Source organism: Mauremys reevesii, linkage group 2 (assembly GCF_016161935.1).
Source record: "Mauremys reevesii isolate NIE-2019 linkage group 2, ASM1616193v1, whole genome shotgun sequence".
NCBI lineage: Eukaryota > Metazoa > Chordata > Testudines > Geoemydidae > Mauremys > Mauremys reevesii.
Genome location: NC_052624.1, coordinates 60362392 through 60386039, shown reverse-complemented (window position 1 = coordinate 60386039; position 23648 = coordinate 60362392). Strand labels below are relative to the sequence as shown.

Below are 23648 nucleotides of genomic sequence, written 5' to 3'. Positions count from 1 at the left end.
CTCCCCTCCCCCTGCCCTGGTCCACTTGGCATTTGGAATAAATAAACATTTTATCATACAGAAACTACTACCTTTTAATGTTCCCTGTTAAAGAGAGTGTGTCATGAAGATACAAAACTTCATTTCAAAATTCCACCTACAGCCCTGCGGTGAAATGGAAAGTCTCTAATTATTTTGACTACTTGCTATGGATTTTTTTTGGCTAATTATTTACAAGTCCAGCAAACTATATTAATTAAAACCACAACTGGCTGATGATTTTATTAGGTTTTTAGCATTATAATGGCATTAACCGTTTCATGATTTGCTATGAGAGGCAAATCTGAGTGGAATATAAAAAATCAAAGTAATTATTCTTCACAGAATAGGTATTCTTGTTTTAATTTGATTTTTGTGTGTGGGAAGGGAGGACAGAGGGAATACCTATTTGTGTGTGGGAAGGGAGGACTGAAGGAAAGTAAGTAAATAATCCTCCTGGATATATATATTTTTTAAAGTTGACAATACTATGGTTGAATGTGACTAGTAGAGGGGGGAAAATAGGTCTAATATTTATTTGAATTTGGAAGTGAATTTTGGTTCAGCCATATTTGTGACTCTCTTGTCGGTTATCCATGAATATCTGAACACTAGAGCATGAATATCTGTGAAAGTGAATTTTTAAGATTGAATGCTCAAATGTTTGCTGAAAGTGAATCTTGAATTTATTCCCTTCCAATAACACTAGCAATTTCTGTTGTTTGGATAGTTGCAGAAGTCATCCATTCAGAGAGCAGAAACAATATTGCTGTCAACTAGACTAGGTTTTGAAGTTTAAATATTCAAAATTAACCATTTTCAAACTATTTCTATCTGGGGGAAAATGGGTTCTGATCCAGCACAGCATTTAAGCACACACTCAATTTTAAACATTGGGACTACTCAAGTGCTGTGCTGGATCAGGGCAATAAAGCCGTGAACCCACAAACACTTATGCACATGCTTAACTTTACATGTGTGAATAGTCCTGCGACTGTTTGTGTGTAAAATTAAGTATAAGCATGTTTGTAGGATCAGGGCATTATTTTCAAATAATGAATAAATTTGGCAAATTATTTGTGAACAAAAGTGATCAAATAATTTTCAGTTAATAATTAAATTATCAACTCTCTGTAATTTCTATTTTTACTCTTTTAATTTTATAGCCAGTTAACCTCTCCTCTCCAACACTGTTTGTAACCTTCTCATTGTATTCCTTTTTTTATATCTCAAACAAATAAGAAAAGGCTTTGATTTAAAAAGAAATTCCTCCCCACTTGTGCATTTACCTCTTAAAAATATTAGGAATATAAAGTTTTTTCTTCCTTATATTTGCTAGAGGACATAATGGAGGACTTGAACGTGTGAGTGAGAGCCTTATGAACTTGGGTTGTGTGTGCACCAGGGAAATGTTTGAAAAATTCTCTGCTGTTGCTAATGCTAGTTCAGGTATTCTGGTGTTAGCTACGTTAGGGGCGCTAGTGTAGACAGGTTGCTGGCTACTACCACTGGATTAAGCATCGATTTTAACAATGCACTTAATAAATTGGGGCATTAAGAACCATGATGCTTAGGTTTGTTCTGAGCAGTGCTAGAATAATATATGGTAGTTAAATTGTCACTGGGAAGTCCTGCCATTATTACTAGAGCAGGGCAAACATTTTTGCATGAATAATGTAAACACTGAACAATGCAGTTTTGGTTGTTCCAAAATTGTTTGGGAATTTAACATGAATTTGCAGAATAGTTTTAGTCAATTCTTTTTTTCAGAACTTATACCATTCACAAAAGGGTGGTGGGAGAAGGAGATAGTGCCAGTGCTGCTTTAGCCTAGTGGCTGGGGCACTTGCCTGTGATGTGGGAGAGCTAGGTATGATTTCCTCTTCTGCCCAATGTGGAGACGGGCTCTGAAGTTGGGTCTCCCAGATTTCAGGAGCTGTCCTAGCTAGCCATTGGGATATGGGGGGATATGCCTATACTGCACAAGTCTTACAGCAGCATGTGGAGTACATAAACTGCATGCCCACTAGCATGGGTATAATTAGCAGTGTGGACTATGAAGCTCTGCTTAGGCAAGTAAAGCTATGCCAGAACCTTTGGGTATATATCCTACCTGGCTCTCTACACATCCAAGCAGTGCCTCTGTGACCAGGTGCCTGGATAGGCCACACTGAGAATGCTTAATCAGGGCAAACTGCAAGGAGTAGGGCAGACAATCTCTGAAACTGGTGGTTTAATCTAGAATTAGATTCACCAAGCCAGTAGCAAACAGCTTCTGTAATACCACTCTGGTTACCAAGAAGCCAAATATAGTCCCTGTCATAAACAGTTAGTTAAGGGTTAAGGTTTTTGTCTACCTGTAAAGGGTTAACAAGCAGTACCTGTGGATACCTGACCAGAGGACCAATGAGGGACAAGATATTTTCAAATCCCGGTGGAGGGAAGTCTGCCTCGCTGTCCTTCTCTCCCCTTCCACTGTCTGTTTCCCTGGGCCGCTTCCCCTACAGCCCCTTGCACCCGCTAGGCCCTTCCCTTCCAGGTCTGCAGCCTGGCTGGCTACGGGTTCAAGCTCCCTAGCCTCCCCGAGCCTGGCCAGCACTGCACTGTCTGCGGTGCTAGTCTCCTCTCTTAGAGACTGACCTTCCCCTGTCGAAGGCCTGGGACAGACTGACTGCTCCTGCTCTGGGCAGCCTTTTTATATGCCTGAGCCTGGCCCTGATTGGCTGTCTCCAAACTGGGCCCTGATTGGCTCACAATAAGCCCCTCTCTGATTGGCTCACTGTTTGCGCAGGCGCCCTGGCCTGCCGCAGCTCACTCTCACAGGGAGTGGGGCAATCCACCCCACTACAGTCCTTTAGCAAGCTGATGAGGCTCTTGACAGCAGTTGTCACAGCAGGACCTTTCGCTGAGGAGGAATAAGCAGTGCAGAATGTTGCTTTGAAGCTAATCTATTCCTATGCATACACAGGTAAGCTAGTTGTATTCATTAACATAAGGCAATTAGCCATTCAGACTGTCAAAACAGTTCACAGGTAGTTTACTAGGTGGAATTACAAATTTTGAGGAGAGATTAGGACAATAATATTACTACAGGACAAGTCCCATCTAAATGATGATATCCCCTTTTGATCTCTGAGTCAATAGAATACAGTAATGAAGCATTATGAGACAGGAACAGGATTAGCATCTACAAGCTAATTAGATCACATTGTTAAACTTCTAGCAAGATACAGGTAAACACAGACAAATATACTTAGCATCTACCCTTGATTTCTGTTACTACAAATAAATGGGTTAATGATTGCTGGTCTATAACAGCTCTTTGAAATTCACATACAAGTAGATTGTCTTGATTACACTTCAATGCCTCTTGTAAGTTATGGGTCATACCCAAGTTGTCCAGTGTTTCAGTGTCACAGCCACCCTCCTCTATACTACTATTTTAGCAGGGTAGTGCTCTGCTGTCTCCCCACTGCCAATGTGAGAACCTGCAGGGCTAGAAGCTGGGACCATGAGGGTTCTGGGTTACTGACATCTCCACATCACCACAGGAGGATTAGACTGGGCTCCACAGAAAGACCCTGTGAGGCTGGGCCCAGCAGGAAGTACCGCCTAGCAGGGCCTTGCGTGGCTACTCCTCTAAGCCCACTGATAGGCTGGCACGACAAGGAGTTGTCTGAGCAACAACATAGACCGCCCTCCTGTCTTGCTTCAGACCTTGTGTGCGATCGATCCCAGACTCTGGCTTCTGACCCTGCCTGTCTCCCGGCTTATGCAGGACTCTGACCTCCCAGTAACTGGACCATGCTTGCCTGACTCCTGGTTTGCCCTCTGGCCTGTCATGGACTCAGACTCTGTTATTAGATTTGCCTGATTCCCAACTCCCACTCTGACCACTAGGTTTGACTGCTCACAAGCTGGTCATGACAGCCAGAGTCTGCCAGAGAACTGCTAGAGCTTCCCTGTTACTGGGAAAGGCTCCAGCATCTCCTTGTGATGGGGGGAGCTGCCAGAGCCTTTCCCCTGCCAGAGACTTTCACTCTTGCATGTAGCTACACACCACAGTGTGGACACAGCATGCTGTTCACTGTGGCATTTAATTGCACATGTAGTTCCTCTGTCCTACATGCTGCTGCCAGTGTAAACAAGGCTTCAGTGTCTCCTGCTGAAGCTGTTCCGCTTTTCATAAATAAATTGTCATTGGAGCAGGGACTGACCTTGGATCTCCCACATACCAGATGAGTGCCCTAACAATCAGGTTATGGAGTCATTCTCATTCTCTCTGGCCCAAAGACAGTAGATAGTCACTTTGACTCTAGCCCTCTAGAAATGCTTGGGGAAAAAAAAAGTCCATTTGGGGGTCAAGCAAAACCTGTTTTATTTGACTTGAAACAGGTGGCTTGATTTGTTGAAATTTTTCAGAGTTTTCTGTCATGGTTTGACCTGAACTGATTTTTTTTTCCCTTCCAAATCTGAAGAGCTCTGTGTGGCTCAAAAGCTTGTCTCTCTCACAAAGAGAAGTTGGTCCAATAAAAGATATTACCTCATCCACCTTGTCTTGCTAACAAATCAAGAGTTATTTTCCCAACTCGGATTACCACCAGTGGAGCTGCACTGGTGTTAGCCATAGTGGAATAGCTTTCAGTGGGGAAAAAAGAGCTAGAGTAGACATAGCTAATGTGAAAAGACAAATGGCTCCTGCCTAGAGATGAGGCCAAACCAAAACCCCATGTCTAAATACATACACATTTTGGTTCAGCTCTACACTGTGCAGCTCAGTTGCATCAAAATATGGAGCAGGATCCATTAATATATCTCTGCAACTTTTCCAGCAGATACATGAGAATTACCATAATGGATCAAACCATCACTCTTATCAAGTCTGGTACCCTGCCACCTATGATGGTATACAGGCGAGTCACATCATATTCACGTTTAACTTATGTGAATTCAACCATACGCGCTCGGCAAAAAAAAAAAAAAAGAAAGAAAAACAAGATACTTAATAGTGCGGGCGATTCCACCCGCCATTCTACTCAATGAGCATATGCCCCGGAGTGAGCGTGAGATGGGAGACATGAATCTGCTGTTCCCTCAGTCGGTCTCAGTTCCCGTGTGCCTCTCACAGCGTGAGCAGCTCACCATGCTGAGTGTGATTCTAGTGTTTAAAGATGCATATTTTTCGTACAACATGGCCCCTAAATGCAAGCCAACTACTTCATCTGGTGCTCAGCCGAATAAACAGCGATCTGTTCCAGCACTGGAGGAAAAACTGGCTGTGTTGGACTTACTGAGAGATGGTATGTTGGTCTCCAGCGTGGTACGTAAATATGGCTGCAACGAATCTAGCATCCATGCCATCAAGATTTGAGAGAGAAATTCGTCAAGCCGTGGCATCAAGTGCTCCAATAACTGCTAAAGTGATGGGCCAGGTGCGTGATAAGACTTTAGTGAAGACTGAAAAGGCATTAAACTTATGGCTGGAAGACATGAACCGTAAATCTGTGCCTATCGATGGCGACACATTATGAGAAAAGGCTCTTAGCCTCTACGTGCTGTTCAAACCTCCTGGCGAAGAGGGACAGCCTTCTTATCAGAAGGAATTCAAAACCAGCCAAGGTTGGCTTAACAGTTTTAGGAACCGCTTCAACCTCAAAAATGTGCAGACCACTGGTGAAGCTGCATCTGCCAATGAAGAGGCAGCAAAAGCCTACCCTGAACAATTAAAGAAAATCATAGAAGAAAAGGGCTGTCTTCCGGAACAAGTTTTTAATGCTGACAAGACTGGGCTCTTCTGGAAAAAAATGTCCAACTGCACTTACATTTCGAAATCAGAGAGACAAGCCCCTGGCTTCAAAGCAGCTAAAGACTGTGTGACTGTTGTTTTGTGGCAATGTGGCTGGGCATTTAATAAAGCTGGGCTTGCTCTACAGGGCTGCAAATCCCCGTGCCCTAAAAGGCAAGAACAAAAATCTCCTGCCTGTGTTCTGGCAATCAAATAAAAAGGCTTAGGTGACAGCAGCATTATTTCTGGATTGGTTCCACAAATGTTTCATTCCGGAGGTCAAGTGGTACCTCGAAGAGAAAGGAATTGACTTTAAAGTGTTGCTGATCGTAGACAACGCTCCTGGTCACCCTGCGGCACTCTGCTTTGCACATAATGACATTGAAGTCGTCTTTCTCCCCCCACAGTACCACCTCCAACCTCTCAACCAAGGTGTGATTCGCTGTTCCAAGGCCACGTACATGAGGCTTACATTCTCACAGATACGTAGCGCTATGGCTGCTGATCCCAATCTTAATGTGATGGAGCGTTGGAAGTCCTTCAACATTGCCAATTGCATCACTTATATTAAACAGGCAATGGATGCAATCAAGCCTGAAACAGTCAATGCATGTTGGCGAAACCTATGGAAAGAATGTGTGAATGATTTTGAGGGTTTCCTGACCATTGACAAAGAAGTGAAATGCATTGTTCAGGTGGCCAGGCAAGTGGGTGGTGATGGCTTTGTCAACCTCCTTGAGGAAGAAATTGAAGAATTAATTGAGAGCCACAGAGAAACATTGACTAACGAAGAGTTAGAGGAACTGATAAAATAATCTAAAGAAGACAAAGATGATGATGACTATGACCAGGAAGAGCCAGCAAGTTGGAATCTTCATAAATTTGCTGAAGTGTTCCAAGCAGTGAAACACTTGAATGATTTAATTTCTGAATACAATCCCTCAATGGAACAAAGCATCAAAATCACTCATCATATTATGGATGATTTGAGACCATATCAAGAAATGTTTGAGCCGCTCAAGAGACAACAGCGACAGCTGCCGATCACCATGTTTTTCAAGGAAAAAAACACCTCCAGCAGATGAGCCTATGCAATCAACTTCTTGAGTTGAACCAGAGCCAACCACTTTATTTACAACTCACAATCAAATTGAGCTCTGAAACAAAATATTCTTACCTTTTTATCTGTAGCTATACATGTAAAAATAATGGCCCAGACCCTCAGTTGGTGTAAGCTGGCATTGCTCCACTGTCTTCAGTGGAGTGATGCTGATTTATACTAGTTGAGAATCTGGCTCATTTTTATTAGTCATCAGTCATCAAGCTAGCCAACCCTCTTAAAAATCCAGCTTCAGTAAGACTCTCTGATCTCCTCTGGCAGCAAATTCCAGAAGCTGACTACATGCTGCATAAAGAAGTATTTCCTTCTGTTTGTTTAAAATTACTGTCAGGTAATTTAATCACATTTTTCCTGTGCTTGTAACACCAGCATGAAAACAAGGGACTTTCCATGTTTCCTATACCCTTTGTAATCTTAAAATACTTCCCTGAAATCCCCTCTAATTAGTCTCCCTTTTGGGCTAAACCTTGACAGAATATAACCATATCATGGGAGTATACAGTATTTCTCAAAAGCTTGCGGAAGGAGGGGTGGTTTGGGGCTTTAAAAGGGATTTGTTTTCTTTTTGGCAAAAGGTAGGGGACATGTCTGGGTTAACCCTCTTTTTCTCTACTGGATCCAGTACTGACAACCATACTACTTGTATTTAACTATTGCATACATTAAAAAACAAGCGACTTTCTCAAAGTAGACTTGCAAAAATGAAACTTATGCTGAGATATATATAATAAATAAAATTAGGAAACACCAGAATTAGGTCTTTAATTGCACAATCTTATACTGTTTTTTCCACAGGACCGCCAACCTAACAGGACAGGCAGCACTCAGAGAACAAGACAGCTTTTAAATACTTTTTATTCTTGTGATTCGATGCGTGGCCCAACAACCAACACCTTGCTTATGGCACATCATCTAAACTTAGCTTTGAATACAGAATTATGCATTTCCTCTGATGTTTGCTCTGGTGGTCATCACCAGAGTCTGAGTGATCTTTATAAGCTTTATACAGGGTAAAACATTTATTTGGGGTTTGGACCCCATTGGGAGTTGGGCATCTGAGTGTTAAAGACAGGAATACTTCTTAAGCTGCTTTCAATTAAGCCTACAGCTGTTAGGGGACATGGTTCAGACTCTGGGCCTGTGTTGCAGCAGACTGGCATGTGTGGCTCAACAAGACAGCGCGATGGAGTCCCAAGCTGGCAGGGACAGAAATAGTTTTGGCACATCAGTTGGCAGATCCAAGGGGGTTTCTGTGATCCAACCCATCACAGGAGTTACCTTACAAGTGGAGAACCAGTGTTGACAAAGCCAATTCTATCAGGGTGGATGTGGTCCACTCCCAATAGTCGATGAGGAGGTGTCAATACCAAGAAAGGGAAAATTGCTTTTGTAGTGAGCCAGCCACTCCCAGTTCCTATTCAAACCATGATGAAAACGTGTTCACTTTACAACAGTCTTGTTTCCAAACAAGGACACAAGTTGTAACTTTGTCACAATCTCTTTTTAAAGCACATATGTAAGCATGTATATTCCCTTCTAATTGGGTATCAGTTTCAGGAAGTAGTTAATTGACTGATTTGGGTCATCACCCAAGAGACAGTCTGCATGTTACTTATCACCAGACCTTTGTTCAGCTGCCAGATTTCAGCTCAGTTATTGTTCACACTAGGAGCTGACACTGCAAACATAGGTGGACTGAAAGATGGGCAGGGCAGGGCAGAGCAACAAGCAATCTTTAGCCTGAGCCTTCTGGCTCAGGCAGACAGCAGCGGTCACAGCAGTAAGTAATTGGCAGGTCTTTAGCTTATCCTCCTGGTTAAGGCAGACAACAAACAGTTTAGGGGCTTGCAGCCTTCTGGCTGGGGCAAGCCACAAACAAGGCGCAGGCCATTTGGCCTAGGGTAAGTAGGCCGCCACCCCAGGGTTGGGGTTGGCAGCAGGGGGACCCAGTCCCACCCTACTCCACCAGGCTGCAGGGCCAGGGCCCTAACAGTGGCAGGGGTCAGCGGGGATCCTTCTGAAATATGCTGACTTGTATTGCGACAGCACAACCTGACTAATGTCTGGTTCCCCTGGGCTACCTCCTCCCACACAGTCCATGGTTGTAGCTCCATAGTCTGCAGGTCCTCAGTCTCTTCGGGGGTAAGTGGCAGACAGCAGTCCCAGCAACTCTTCCCACTCTCTTTCTCCTCCAAGGGCAGCGTGCTGCATGGCGAGGGGGTCTTGTCCAGAGTCCTGCAGTGGGCTAGAGACATTTGCCTCCTTTGCTGGCTCTGGACCAACTGACCTGAAGGGCCCACCTCTTACACTTCCTGTCTCTCCCCTCTGCTTCCAGCGCAGGGGGCAGGGCTGGCTTGGCTCCACCCACCAGGGAGAGTGCAGGCTCAGAGGGAGGCCATTCTGCCTCACTATAGTTACATTTCTGATTATTCCTTGTGTTCTTAGAAATGCACTATTTTTTGTTTCAGTCCCTTTCTTTTACTTCTGCTTTCAGCACAAGTGTATTACACTACCTTGGTAGCATAAACATGCTTGACTGTAAATATTTGCCTTCTTCATTTTGTCACTAAACTAAAAAGAAATCAATATGAACACTTCTTTCCTTAGCAGGGTTGTCCATGAGGTAAATCCTGTCATTAAAGTTTACAATATTCCTCCCTTTTATACATCATTGATTCACTTGGGTTCCCTGTTTTCCCACAACTGTATTTGGCAACATAATATCCCAGTATTTGATATCTGTTTTTAAAATTTAATTCACAAACAGTGAGAAAAGGGAAGTATCTTTGGTTTCACCAACAGTACACTCTTGTGAAATGCTGCAGAAATTGAGTTTCCTCAGACTCTTTGGAAAGTCTGAAGAAATCTTGCTGTTAGATTTTGTTTTTTATTCTCACACCTTTTAAAAGCCTTGATGTCTGGGCAGTTCTTAAATAGCATCAGAGGGGTAGCCGTGTTAGTCTGGATCTGTAAAAGCAGCAAAGAATCCTGTGGCACCTTATAGACTAACAGATGTTTTGGAGCATGAGCTTTCGTGGGTGAATACCCACTTCACCCACGAAAGCTCATGCTCCAAAACGTCTGTTAGTCTATAAGGTGCCACAGGATTCTTTTCTTAAATAGCAATATCTCATAATTTTGAGGCCCTGTTCATTACACAACACTGTCTGGCATTTCCTAACTTTCAGGGGTTTGACTTTTGCAACCTACATAATTTTGTCTTTGCAGTGTGTTTCTTTCTTAGTTTTTGTTTTTAGGAAAAAGGTGGATGGGAGAGATGCACTGTTGGGGCTGCGTGCTGGTTTGAGAGGTAGGGGTATAGCCTGGTCTGGCCCTGCCTTCTCTACTACAGCTGCTTCAACATCAGCTGGCTGAGTCTCTGCTCCACCTGCTTCCCAGTGTTGTGTGCTGAATTGAGGCACCAAGGCAGGTGTGAGCACAAGGCTTTAGAGTGTTCAGTTTTTTGTTGTTTTTATGTTTGACTTGTTGACAGAATTAATATGTGCAGGACAGGCTGTACATGGGAAATGACAATTTTACCTGCATAAAACTCAGTAGTATCTGCACAACATTTAATGGGACCAGCAAAATGCATCTCCATCACCCCAAGGGTACCCCCTTGCCTATTTACAGTGGCCCCCTGCAAGCATTGGAGGGTGAGAAGTTCTTTTTTAAAAAATCCGTTGGTTGTTGGTTGTTTTTTGTTGGTTGTTTGTTTTAACATGGAAATTGTTACATGAGTTAATCATAGGGGATGCCAACTCTACTTATAATTGTTTTGATAATGCAGAGCTAATTTAAACCAATCAAGTGGGCAAAGGCAGATTAGGGGTGGATTCCAGCCCTGAAAGAGGGTGATACTGACTGGGAAGGGGTTGTGTCCAAGGCATCTGAAGGGTGTATTGATCTTGTTTATCTCTTTGGGGGCTTCCATTGTTGGAATTTCTTTTTCAGTCAGAAACTGAAAAGACTTTCCTCCCCATCTCACCCCACAATCTCAGGCCTGGTCTACATTACAGAGTTAGGTCAATGTTAGGCAGACCTAGGTCTACACTACAGAGTTAGGTCAATGTTTAGCGTCCACACTAAAATGTTGCTCCCACCGACGTAACTCGCCCACTACACCAACTTAATCACTCCACCTCCACGAGAGTCGATGTAGTTAGGTCAACATAGTGTCAGTGTAGACACTGTGTTGCTTACATCAACAGTTGCTGCCTTTCAGAAACTATCCTAAAATGCCCCATATTGACAGTTAAATTGGTGCAAGCGCTCCTGGTGAGAACACACGCTGCTGACACCAGGAGTGTAGCGTGGACATGTAAAACTGGTTCAAGTACCGTGGTGGCTGTATGTTGATGTAACTTAAGTCGACTTAATTTTGTAGTGTAGACTTGCCTCAGTGGAACATTATTGTTCTTGTCTTGGGTTGAATTTTCCTTGGAATGAAAGGAATTAGCCATCTTATGTACTCTAATTTACTAGCTAACTGATCAATAATATTATAGTCACTGTTAACTTTGGAACATGGGGGAAATATCAATTTATAACCTGGAATATGCAGCTATAATAAATGAGGTTTGTAGCTACTAAATTGATAAATACACAATGAAGGATTTGAGAACAAATCAAGTGAAGCATTACCACGTGCTAATAACATGCATATTAGAAAGAGTAAGTGGTGGTGTTGCAATCTATTTTTGGATATGGGGGAAAGGAAAATAGATTTAGCCTCATTTTGTTTGTTTCCATACTGAGCTTCCTTCTGTCACATAAGGAGCATAGAACCACAGTAACATTTGTAATGAACTTTGAAAATGTAAGAAGTGTTATTTAGTTGTTGTTGTTGTTGTATGTTGAGTTCTATTAAATAGATAAAAAGTTAGGTGTTTCTGAAATGAGTTCAATAATTATTCCACTGTTTTCATGAGACTTTTTTTATTAAAATATCTTGTGTGCAAATTGGGCCATTCTTAAAGTAAGGAATTAATAATGTTGCCTAGAACTTGGACTAACATGAGCAATGCAATACTTATACTGTTCTACCAGCGCACCTTGATCCTGACCTGCAAAGCTGCTATTATTCTAGTTCTGGGATTTTTAGGCAGTATTTGTATTCTGAGCTGAATTGTGTGGTGTTCCACTTATAGAAACACAGAAATTGCCATGCTGGATAAGACCAATAGACCTCTAGTCTAGTATCTTGTCTGGCAGTGTCCATAGCTAGATTCTCCAGAGTCAGAGGTAAGAATCTCACAGCAGGCAGATTTGGAATAATCTGCCCCCTCACATCTGGTCTCCTGATCGCTATTAGTTAGAGTGGGTTAAGGCCTGAAGCATTAAGTTAAATATTCCTTCCAAAATTATAATTATTGTTAACTCTAGATATATTTTATTTCCTATAAACATCCAATCACTTTTGAATCTTGCTAATTTCTTGGTCTACACGTCTTCTTGTGGCAATGAGTTCCACAGTTTAATCATGCATTTAGTGAAAAATATTTCCTTTTACCCATTTTGAATTTTCCATCTTTTCAGGCCACTGAATGTCGTCTTGGTGTGTGTGTGTGGTGGTTGTTTGGTTTGGTTGTTTGTTTCCTGGGATAGAGTGGGAACATCTGTTCTCTATACCATCCATTTGTTTTATACGCTTTCATCATATCACTCTTAATCATCTCCTTTCTAAGGTAAGTAATCTCAGTGTTTTCAATCTCTCCTCATGTATGAGTTTCTTGTTGCCCTTCTCTAAACTCTGCAATATCCTCTTTGAGATGGGGTGACCAGAACTGCACACTGTGCTCTAGATGAGGGGACACTATTGATTTACATAAAGCATTATCTCACTATTCACCATCTCATTCCTCATGCCTCCTGATATCTTGTTGCTTCTCTGACCACAGCTGCACATTGAAGAGGAGGTCTTCATTGAGTTGTCTACAGTGACACCCAGGCTCCTTTACTAGATGGATAGTCAATTTAGCAATATGAGGAGTTTAAAATTTTCCCACCAATGCATCCGAAGAAGTGGGCTGTAGCACACGAAAGCTTATGCTCAAATACATTTGTTAGTCTCTAAGGTGCCACAAGTACTCCTGTTCTTTTTGTGGATACAGACTAACACGGCTGCTACTGTGAAACCTCCAATGTTCATTACTTTGTATAGATTAACAGTTAACTTCATTTGTGTTCATGTTTTCCATTCACCTACTTAGTTTAGGTCTCTTTTGAAGTTAATCACAATCTGCTCTGGTCCTGAATAACCTAAATAATTTTGTATCCTCTGCATTGTGCTACCTCATTGCTCACCTCCCTTTTCAGATCATTTAAAAAATACTGGACCTATTACAGTCTTTGTGGTGTGAACAAATGTGCACAAAGGACTAGAATGAGGCCACACAGGATACCTCTGGTGACTTTTATAAATGATTTTAACCTATGTTTCAATAAATAAATGACCTACCTTTCTCTTACTCTTATTTTTGGTTACAGATAATGACTTATCCATCTATCTTTTTTACAGAATTTGTCCAGACGAATTTCAAATCCATATCTGGAAAACCCTTCAAGCAAGGTATTTTTAAAACTTCATTTTAATTCCACATTCTGAAAGACTTAGAAGGAAGAATATTTGTTTTGTTTCATTTGCTTAATCCTGGCTTTTGAGTGATTTATGAATATAGCCTGCAGTTAGAGCCACTTGTACAATTTTTGGCTTGTCTACATTAGAAAACTTTTATTAATATAGATAAATCTATTTAACTACTGTGTGTAAACCCAGATGTAGACTTACATCACACCAATTTTAATCACATTTATACCAGTTTAACTTAATTCAGTAGCTTTTTTGTGTATTTAAGTGTTCTAACTTTCTATATCTAGATAAACAAGCAAATTCTCTTTTCATTTTAGATTTATGGAGAGAGTTCTTCATGTGCTGGGAGAGCTCTCAGGAATATTTTTACAGTTCAGGCTTCTGACCTGATTAAAGACAGAGTGTACCTTACAGGAATTTGCAGGTAACAAAGTTAATTTGCTCTAATGAACCCACATTGATTTTTATCCACCCCGCATAAAAATAATGATGTAAAGAAAAAATTGGATTTTTTTGATTAAAAAATGCTTTTTGAGGAAAAAACCTATCTAAAGATAGATACATTATAGCTCAAAGATATCTCATCACGGAATAGGGATTATAAATTCAAATTCTGTAGTATGAGACAATATATTCATGTAATGTTTAAGAAAAGTTTTATAAATGAGTTCCAATAGTTCATGAATTAGGGACCCAATTTTATGGAGTTCCAGGAGCTTCTGTATAGATTATTTAGATTAATCTTTCTATCTACCCAGTGGGGCTCAGTCTAGAACAGATGTAGGCAAACTGTGGTCTGCGGGCCACATCCAGCCTGCAGGAGCGTCTGGTCTGGGGAGCCTAGTCCCCGGCCCCTCCCCCGCTGTCCCCCTTCTTGGCAGCCACACGGCTGCGCTCTGGCTCACCGCTGCCACTGGGTAGCCTGGGGAGCACAGCTGGCTCTTGCCGGGTGTCATGGCTGTGACCTCCTGCTCCTGGTAAGGGAGCGGGGGAGGGTGGGCAGTCAGGGAGGAGGGGGTGGTTGGATGGTGTGGAGGTTCTGGGGGCATGGTCAGGGGATGGGGAACAGGGAGGGTTGGGAGTGGGATTCCCGGGAGCCCTGTCAGGGGGTGGGGATGTGTATAGGGGTTGGGAGGGCAGTCAGGGCACAGGGAATGGGGGGGATTAGATAAGGGGGTGGGATCCTGGGGGGCAGTTAGGAGGGGGTGGTCAGGGGACGAGGAGCAGAGGGTGGTTGAATGGGGATGGGGGTCCTGACGGGGTGGTCAGGGGGCAAGGAACAGGGGGGTTGGATGGGTTGGGGGTTTTGAGGGGGGCAGTCAGGGGGCGAATAGGGGGCAGGAGGCCAGGCTGTTCGGGGAGGCGCACCCTTCTTTATCTGGCCCTCCATACAGTTGCGCAACCCCGATGTGGCCAAAAAGTTTGCCCACCCGTGGTCTGGAAGATACCATCAGAGATGCTTAGTTTTGCAGTTCTCAAACTGTGGATTTGTGTCTCCAGAGATAACATGCTTGTTAACAGCAAAAATGTTTTAAATAAATAACTAAATAATACATAGAGGTGAGAAATAACTGACCTCAACCCTATTGTCCCTCTGCAAATTTGTGTACACAGAGTTAATCCCTTACCTCTCTCTAAAAGTGTAAAGTGGAGAATCCGAGTGCTTAAGTGACTTCCACCAGTTCACTGGTGTGACTTTCGGGTACTCGGCGTATGTTTAACATTTCTTTTAAGCCCAATGTTGAGAACTTTGGCTATGATAGTGCCATCTATTTTTTCATGATTTTGTTCACAAACTGTCATCATATTAGGCCAGTTCTTGATATAGTGTTCAAAACAGTCCACTACTGAGTTCCATTGCACGTCTTGTGGGAGAGTTAGCTTGGTTCCTCCCACTTTTTTCAGAGCATCTGCTGCAAAGTGGCTGTTATGGAAGTATTTTGCAATTTCAACAACATTAGCCTTTATTTCTGGAACACTGAAGTCTTTGGCTAGTAGGTGCATCAAATGAGCACTGCAACCGTATGTTATTAGCTTGGGACTCTCTCTTCTAAATAATTTCTTCTCATCTTGGATACATTTGCAGCTTTGTCTGTGACCAAGCTGCGTACTAGACATTTGATTTTGTTTTCCGCAGTTTGTTATAGCTTTTACTGCTGCTTTTTGTAAGTATTCTGCTGTGTGCATTTCCTGATGTATCAATTGTTTCTGTAAGGAAGACATTCATTTCTTCTGTTGTCACACAAGCACATACAACAGGATCATTGTGGACGTTGTTAACCTGAGTCTTGATGGATGGAGCAATTTCACCCTCTAGACCTTTTGCATACTGCTCAATTTCTCTTTCATACACTTTATCCAGCAGTCTACCCGTAACATCTTGGGTGGACTGTATCCTGGTCTTAATGACTGAACCATGTTAATGAAGTGTGGGTTCTCAATCATACGGAAAGGAGAGTTTGTTGCATAAACAAACCAGGCAATTTTTTTCATCAATTACTTCTTTCTGTAATCTGCTGGTTCTTATCACAAACTGATCTGTGGTTGTTTCCGGATGATGGAGATTTTTTTTCCTTTTTGCTAAAGGTGATCTACTGTGACTATGTGTCATACATTGTATGACTGAAACACCTATAGAAAATGATGATGATCTTGAAGGTGGATAGTCTTCAGAATCCTGTATGTTGAGGATGGATTCTCCTAAACAAAATAAATTGATGCAGTTATTTAATTATTACCATACTGCTCATTTAGTATTACTCATTGCATTCACTGACCCTCAGTACAACTTTAAAGGTGAAATTGTAAAAGGAAAATCTGCCTCTTTCAGCTATTTATTTTTTATCACAACTGCATCTAAAATAATAGTACCATAGAGTAACAACTATATTTTTTGCTCAAACATGAGAATTCAAGAATAGTCCACAAGGAAGAAGTCCTTAAGAAAGTGGTATAAAATAAAAAAGTTTACCAACCTGAAGATCCTGTATGTTCAGACATGTTCCTTTCATTATCTTCAATGCAGCTTCCTCCTGAGAAGAAACACTTCTCGTTATGCTGTTTCATTTGGGCAACCAGGCCTTGCATTTTTGTTGTACTGTTTGCATTTTGCATGCATGCATGCTTATCTTACTCACAGGTATGCCCAAACTGGTTCTCTTTTACAGCCTGCTGCCATTATAGGTTTTCCCTTCTAGTGAGAGAATGGTATGGCAGATCTCAGGTTCGGGTTCTGTAGTTTCCTCATCGAAATGTTGCTCTTTTAAGACTTCAGAAAGCAAACTCCACACCTTGTTTCTCTCAGATTTTGGAATGAACTTCAGATTCTTAAACCTTGGGTCCAGTGCTGTAGCTATTTTTAGAAATCTTACATTGGTACCTTCTTTGCATTTTGTCAAATATGCAGTGCCAGTGTTTTTAAATCAAACAACATGTGCTGGGTCATCATCTGAGACTGCTATAACATGAAATATATGGCAGAATGCAGGTAAAACCGAACAGTAGACATACAATTCTCCCCCAAGGAGTTCAGTCACAAATTTGATGATAAAAAAAAATTGCTTTAAACGAACCTCATCAGCACGGAAGTGTGTCCTTTGGAATGGTGGCTGATGCATAAAGGGGCATACAAATGTTTAGTATATCTGGCACTTAAATACCTTGCAATGCCAGCTACAAAAGTGGCATATGAATGCCTCTTCTCACTTTCAGGTGACATTGTAAATAAGAAGCAGGCAGCAGTATCTCCCGTAAAGGTAAACAAACTTGTTTGTCTTAGCAATTGGCTGAACAAGAAGTAGGACTGAGTGAACTTGTAGGCTCTAAAGTTTTACATTGTTTTGTTTTTGAGTGCAGTTATGTAACAAAAAACAAATCCACATATCTAAGTTACACTTCCACAATAGAGATTTCACTACAGTACTTGTCTGAGGTGAATTGAAAAATACTTTATCATTTTTACAGTGCAAATATTTGTAATAAAAATGAATAAAGTGAGTACTGTACACTTTGTATTCTGTGTTGTAATAGAAATCAATATATTTGAAAATGTAGAAAAACATCCAAAATATTTAATAAATTTCAATTGGTATTGTATTGTTTAACAGTGCGATTAATCACGATCAATTTTTTTAGTTAATTGCGAGAGTTAATTGCAATTAATTGACAGCCCTAGTTTGTTTACATAGTGGTTCTGAGTGTAATTTACAGAATATCTTGACAGTGAAATGAAGGCTCTCCAACCACATCATGCTCCAGTGCAAGTGTTCTTCCTATTTTTGGTTATGTAAAAATCACAGGTTTCTATTTTAATACCATTAATTCATGTGTTTAAAAATGAAATGCAGATTGTTTATTTTTGTTGAATTTAAAAGTGAGGTTATTGCATTGCTAGTAATGTAGTGACACAAAGTAAATCCTAGTAAAAAGGCTGACCCCCAGTCCCAAGTCAGGACCATTTATATAATGCTTAGCTCTACTGCTTACATCTATATTTGAAGAATTTTAAGCATGAGGCTGAAGGTTCAAATAACTTCAACTGTTAAAATGGTTTGAGCTGGCTATTTCTACTTTAACATTCATTTATAAAAATATTATATATACATACACAATATAATCTACATAGCTATATCTCACATAGCCACTGATGAGGTGAAATATAATTTTTAATCGTCATGTGACAATTGGGAAGTCTCTGAGTTACAGGCAGGTATCTATGGACTTCAGATGTTCATCATCCCATGAGATATATAGATACATTTGTATGCCCAGTTAATACCTGCTGCACAATATTATGCAGTACACCTTTTGACTGATTTTATATATAGTCAAACACTCATGTTGTGGAATATAATATGAATTTTAAATAAATGTCCTGCCTTTTTTTAGGAGAAGCTGTGTTGGATCAGAACTGGTAGACTGGCTGTTGAAGCACTGTCCTTTTGTTAAGTGCAGATCTACAGCAGTTGGTGTATGGCAGCTTCTACTGGATATGGGAATTGTGTTATCAGGTCAGTGTTATGGAAACAAGTCCTACCATGGTCATTAAGGCATTTGTACATAGAATGAGATGTGATAGCATGATGATTCTTAACTGACACAGGAGGGAATGAACCAAGACCTCCACAGCTGAAAGAATGAGCTGCTACAGCTAATGAGGAGGAACAGAGGAGGGACAGAGGAGGAAAAAGAAAAATGTAGATTGATTGATTTTGTTTTTAATTAGGAGGTCATGTCCTTCAATATTAATATGGTATAGACTTATCCATGTGATGTTTCACTTAATAAATACAAGATATGAACTCGTTCAGATGCAGTTTTCTGTCTTCTGCTTTTGGAAATGCAATTGCCTGTTTGCAGATCATGTGCATGTCTATGTCAACCTATTTTTTTCTTCAGGTGCTTTGTATTGTTTTCAAAAAGTCAGCAGTTGCTTTGTCACTATAAATCACTGGCTCATCAGGTGTCTTCTTTAGTATCTAGTGGTTTTTTTTTCTTTTTTCTTTTCCATACCTAGAGAATACAGCACAGTAGATGAAGAGAGATTTTCTACTCATTGATAACTATGTTGGGCCAAATTCACCCTTCCTCTCACTGTGTTGCCCCATTGACTGCAGATTAAGCTAGGGCAGAGTTTGGCCTAGAAATCTGGGACACAGGTGTTGATGTTGATATCAGTAGCCACCCTCGGGTTTTTCCATGGGACGACAGCTTCACATTGCATCCAGAATCACATAGCCACTGAATCAGTGCACCACCAGCCCATCCTGTCCATGCGTGCCCCTTTCCTATCCATGGCTATTTGGTTCTGTGCTAGTGAATTGACCCCTCTCCTTTCAAAGTACAGAAGAATTTAGAAACTTTGTGCTTTTGTAACCTACTGGGGAATGTATATGTTAAAGGTTCCCTTCGGTGCCAGATGTGCTGAGGATAGGAGTCTATTATAGTACAAGCTAGGAAGCCTTGACTCATTAGCTGTAGCAGCTCATTCTTTCAGCTGTGGAGGTCTTGGTTCATTCCCTCCTGTGTCAGTTAAGAATCATCATGCTATCACATTCTCCTGCAGGATGGGCATTATGATGCTGAGGGCCCTGTGTCCTGGCTCTTGCTGGCAGAAGTGGCATAATGCGGGACAGAATCTAGTCTGGCATCTTTTTAAAAGGGATGAATTTACAGTATGTGCATTGTGAAGGGAGAATGAATATTTAAAGTATTTGATCCCTTTAAGATTTTTCTTTTGTTCCTAAAGCTTTCCCTCCTCCTCTTTTCATGTATCCTTTTATTCCTTTTGATCTTGCTATACTGCAGAAAGGCATTCACCAGAAGAAATGAGCTAGAGGCTAATGGAAAAACAATGCTCATAAATATGCTGGGTGAAAGACCTCTCTCTGACAGCTATGTCCCTTAAAGGCAGAGCTCTCTCTGTTCCTGAAGTATCCAGACTCCATTGCCTTCAACTCCAGGAACCTGGATGTTCTGTTACTCTGAGATTTTTTTTTTTCCTTTTGGCTGCATCACTTGGATGAAATTAATTAAAGCCAGACCGTATCTGATTGCTTCAAAGTTCAGTTTTAAGCATTTTGTTCTTGATGGTTGTCAAACTAAGCATGAAGTTAGTACTGAATATGTATATATGGTATTGAGTAAAGTTGGTAGAAGAAACTTTAAAAGGTGTTTCATTTTATTTTTTCTAACAGTGGACAGACAACTCTATTTTCAAGACACTCATGTTTTCTACCAGTTCTCAGCTGATGAATGTACTTGTCTTTTCTGTGAATTCGAAAGAGATGAAGGATGGCAAAATGGTGTAAAATTCTTACTGCAGCTAGTGCCTCTTACTTCTCCCAGGGCTGCTATATGCAATCTGTAAGTACCTCCTCTTTGTAACTTTTTTTGCTGAATGTAAATGCCTGGATTATGATGACAGACATATATACAAAATTATATATGTGTGCAACAGCTTCCATCTGAGTGTTATTTCTTGTATCAATAGGTTTGCTGAACTCGGCATCTAGAAAGTCACTGTGGTCAAATGTGTAGGACGGAGTGGGAGGTAGGAGACCTGGGTTCTAGTCCCAGCTCTGGCACTAGCTTGTTCAGAGGCCTTGGGCAAGTCACTTCACTTTTTCTGTGCTTCTGTTTTCATCCTCACCAGGGCCGGCTCTGGCATTTTTGTCACCCCAGGCAAAAAACAAACAAACAAACCCCTGCGGCATGGCTGGAGTAGCAAAGCAGGGGGGAAAAAAAACCCAAACAAACCAACCTGCGGCACAGCTGGAGCTAGGGTGCAGGGGGACTCCCTGTGCTGCAGACGTGCCCCAGCTAGTGGAGGGGAGGGCGAGGGAGTGGGGGGGGAGAGAAAGAAGGGGGGCGGCCAGGGCTTCAGCAGGGCACTCGCGCCGTCCGCCGTGCGGGCTCTGCACCGTTCTGGTTGGCGGGGAGGGAAGGACGCAGGCTGCCGGGCTTGCTGCAGACCTGGCACCGGCTGGGGCAGGTGGAGCGCGCAGCCCGCTTCCAGCAGGGCGCTCCCCTTCTCTGCGCCGCCACCCCCTACAGGATTCTGTGACTTCCATGAGAAAAGTCTTAGCCTTAGAGTTATAACTATCCTCTTTGCTGTTAAAGAGAAACTCATTTCTGTAACTTCTTTCCTTCCTTCTCAGATTTTAAGAGGATCTTCAGTAAAGTAAATTTCTAATAGAAAATACTAGAAATGAGCGTAAAGGGCCCATATGAAAGGACAAAACTTTTAAACTTATGTCGCTACATTTGAGCATATACATTTACTGTATATTTAGGCATTAAAATAAATGACCTGACTTTTAGAGGCACTGAGCGCCTCTACTTTTCATTAACCTTAGTGGGACTTCATCTTGATTACAATGGGAGCTGTGGTCCTAAGTACTTCTGAAAATCAGGCCATTTATTCATGGTTGTTCACCTGAAGGTTCTCAGTCAAAAGGACACACCAGAAAGTTCTGATTCATAGGCTGTGTGAAGGATGATGGGAAGGGATATGATTGGATAACGGGTAGGATCTAGCTAAGGAGGCATTACATTCGCGTGAACGTTGCTAGTGTCAAAGTCAGATTCAGGACTCACAATTTGTCAGACCACTCCATTTTATTAGCAAAGCGCTCTGTTAATACACCCAGATAATGTGTGAGTGCCATGCCAGGCTTAATCTACTTTATTTATACAGATAAAAAGGGCGTGAACTTAACAAGATAACAAAGGGAACAGAACAGAACTGGGGCTAGACACACACAATCTTATTTCCTTATTAACCGATCTCCTGCTAATGTCCCACCATTAGCTTAAGTGGACCCATTGTTCCAGACCTTAATGTTTCTCTTTCTGACAACTTTATTTCAACATTCCTCATTCCTGCTTAAAGGAACATACAGCATTTCTTTAATCCATTCTACATTTACAATCTAATTCATTCTACTTTCACACTAGAAAAGGCCAGTATTTTATAGTCTGCAGTTCTAGTATTAACTGTCATTTCTAGTGCAGTTACCCATCTTGTGTTGTACAATTATTTCTTAATGTACATCTCCAGCTTTTTCCTGCTCACATTCTTAGTGGTTTTCTTTTGGGAACATTGTCACTGAAGACTTTTACTCGTATGGCTTTGCTTGTCATACTGAGTTTTTTCTGAAGGAAGAGAGTTTTGAACCATGGTGGTGGTCTCCAGAGTGTGATATTAAATACAAAGTAGGTTTCTCCAATTTCAAAATTCTCAGTGCTTGGTGTGAGTAATAGACTTTTTTGCTAAAATATAATTGTAAAAGGAATAACATGCCATGCAGGATGACGGCCAAAATCACTGATTATCCTAGATAATCCCCAAAGTCATGTCTTGACTTGATGAAAATAATTCTAAAAACAATAACGTAGACTGAGATCTTTGAAAGCCTTTATCTATATATGTGCTATATCCTTTTAAAATAAATGCTTCCACCTTGCTCAAGTTGACTGACTAAACCAGCGTTTCTCAAAGGCTGCCACCAGGGACTTTTCTGGTGGGCACAGCCTCCTGGGTGGTGATTGGAGGCAGGGGGAGGCAAAGGAGAGACCCCCTCCCCTGGGGCCGCCAGCAGGGATTGGGCCCTGCCCACTCTAGAGTCACAAATGCTAGAGGAACAAGCAGCTGGTGTGAATTCCCCACCTTCCCGAGGGTGGTGAGGCTTGGACTTCCAGCTTGAGCCCTCGGTGGCAGCCGGAGGGCTCTAGCCCTCCTCTCCTGCCACGTTGTCCCTGGTCCCCACTACCTCTTCTGACCCTGGGCTTCAGCCATGCAGCAGTGGGCTGCGTCCACTGGCCGGAGGCCTTTGGGCTCTGGCCATGAAGCCACAGAATCCGGCTGCTTGGCTTTGGCCACATGATCCATCTCCCTACTGCGTGGTGATGAGTACTGGACTCCGGCCACTGGGCTTTGGGCTTCAGCCCTTACCCCTAGTTGTGTGGTGGTGGGTGCTGGCCTGAAGCTCAGCCCCCCTCCATCACCCCAGCCCCCGATGCCTCCTCCGGCCCTCATCCATCACTCCTGGATTCCGCTGCCTCCCTGGACATCCTCCAGCTGCATGGCCTCAGGCTTGCCCCTGCTGCATCCTCCAGACCCAGGTTTTGGCCATGGTTGCAAGGCTCTGGCCCTGGGATCACCCCCCCCCCCCCGCATCATCCCTGGTCCCCACTGCCTCCTCTGGCCCCGCATCCCCCCATCCATCCCCATGTCCCCGTTGCCTCTCCCAGTCCCCCATCCAGGGCTTAATTTGTCAGCTGGCTTGCCAGGACTGAGTAAATCTGCGGTGAAAAGTGATATTTGTATGTTTTTTAATATCACTTTTCACTACTTTCCAGATAGCTAGCTAGTCTGCTGCTGTGAAAAGTGATAATAACAAACATAGAAATATCACTTTTCACAGAAGCAGACTTGCTAGTAGTAAGTCTAAAAAAACCAACCACCCAAAACCAGGCAACTGAAAAAGCAAAAGAAACAACAACAAAAAAGACAAGAACATGCAAAGCACCTTATTTGTTTGTATTCTAAGTCCAGTAAAAATAGAGATAACTGTACATTATTTTTATTATTGAGTCTGCAAAAATAAAACCCCACATAAATAAAGTACAAT

General features: G+C 42.0%; 1 protein-coding gene across 7 annotated transcripts in view; it reads left to right on the top strand.

Moving 5' to 3' along the window:
• The window catches only part of RAPGEF5 (Rap guanine nucleotide exchange factor 5), a 229774-nt gene that overhangs the window by 32208 nt on the left and 173918 nt on the right, over positions 1 to 23648 (top strand). For all 7 annotated transcript variants that reach the window (XR_005594557.1, XR_005594556.1, XR_005594555.1 and 4 more), the window contains exons 2-5: positions 13444 to 13494; positions 13833 to 13939; positions 18403 to 18524; positions 20211 to 20379. Coding sequence is in view for 3 of the 7 variants with exons in the window: in XM_039526096.1 (XP_039382030.1) it covers positions 13444 to 13494; positions 13833 to 13939; positions 18403 to 18524; positions 20211 to 20379 (449 nt within the window). In the remaining 4 variants the exon portion in view is untranslated. The remainder of the gene's footprint in view (positions 1 to 13443; positions 13495 to 13832; positions 13940 to 18402; positions 18525 to 20210; positions 20380 to 23648) is intronic.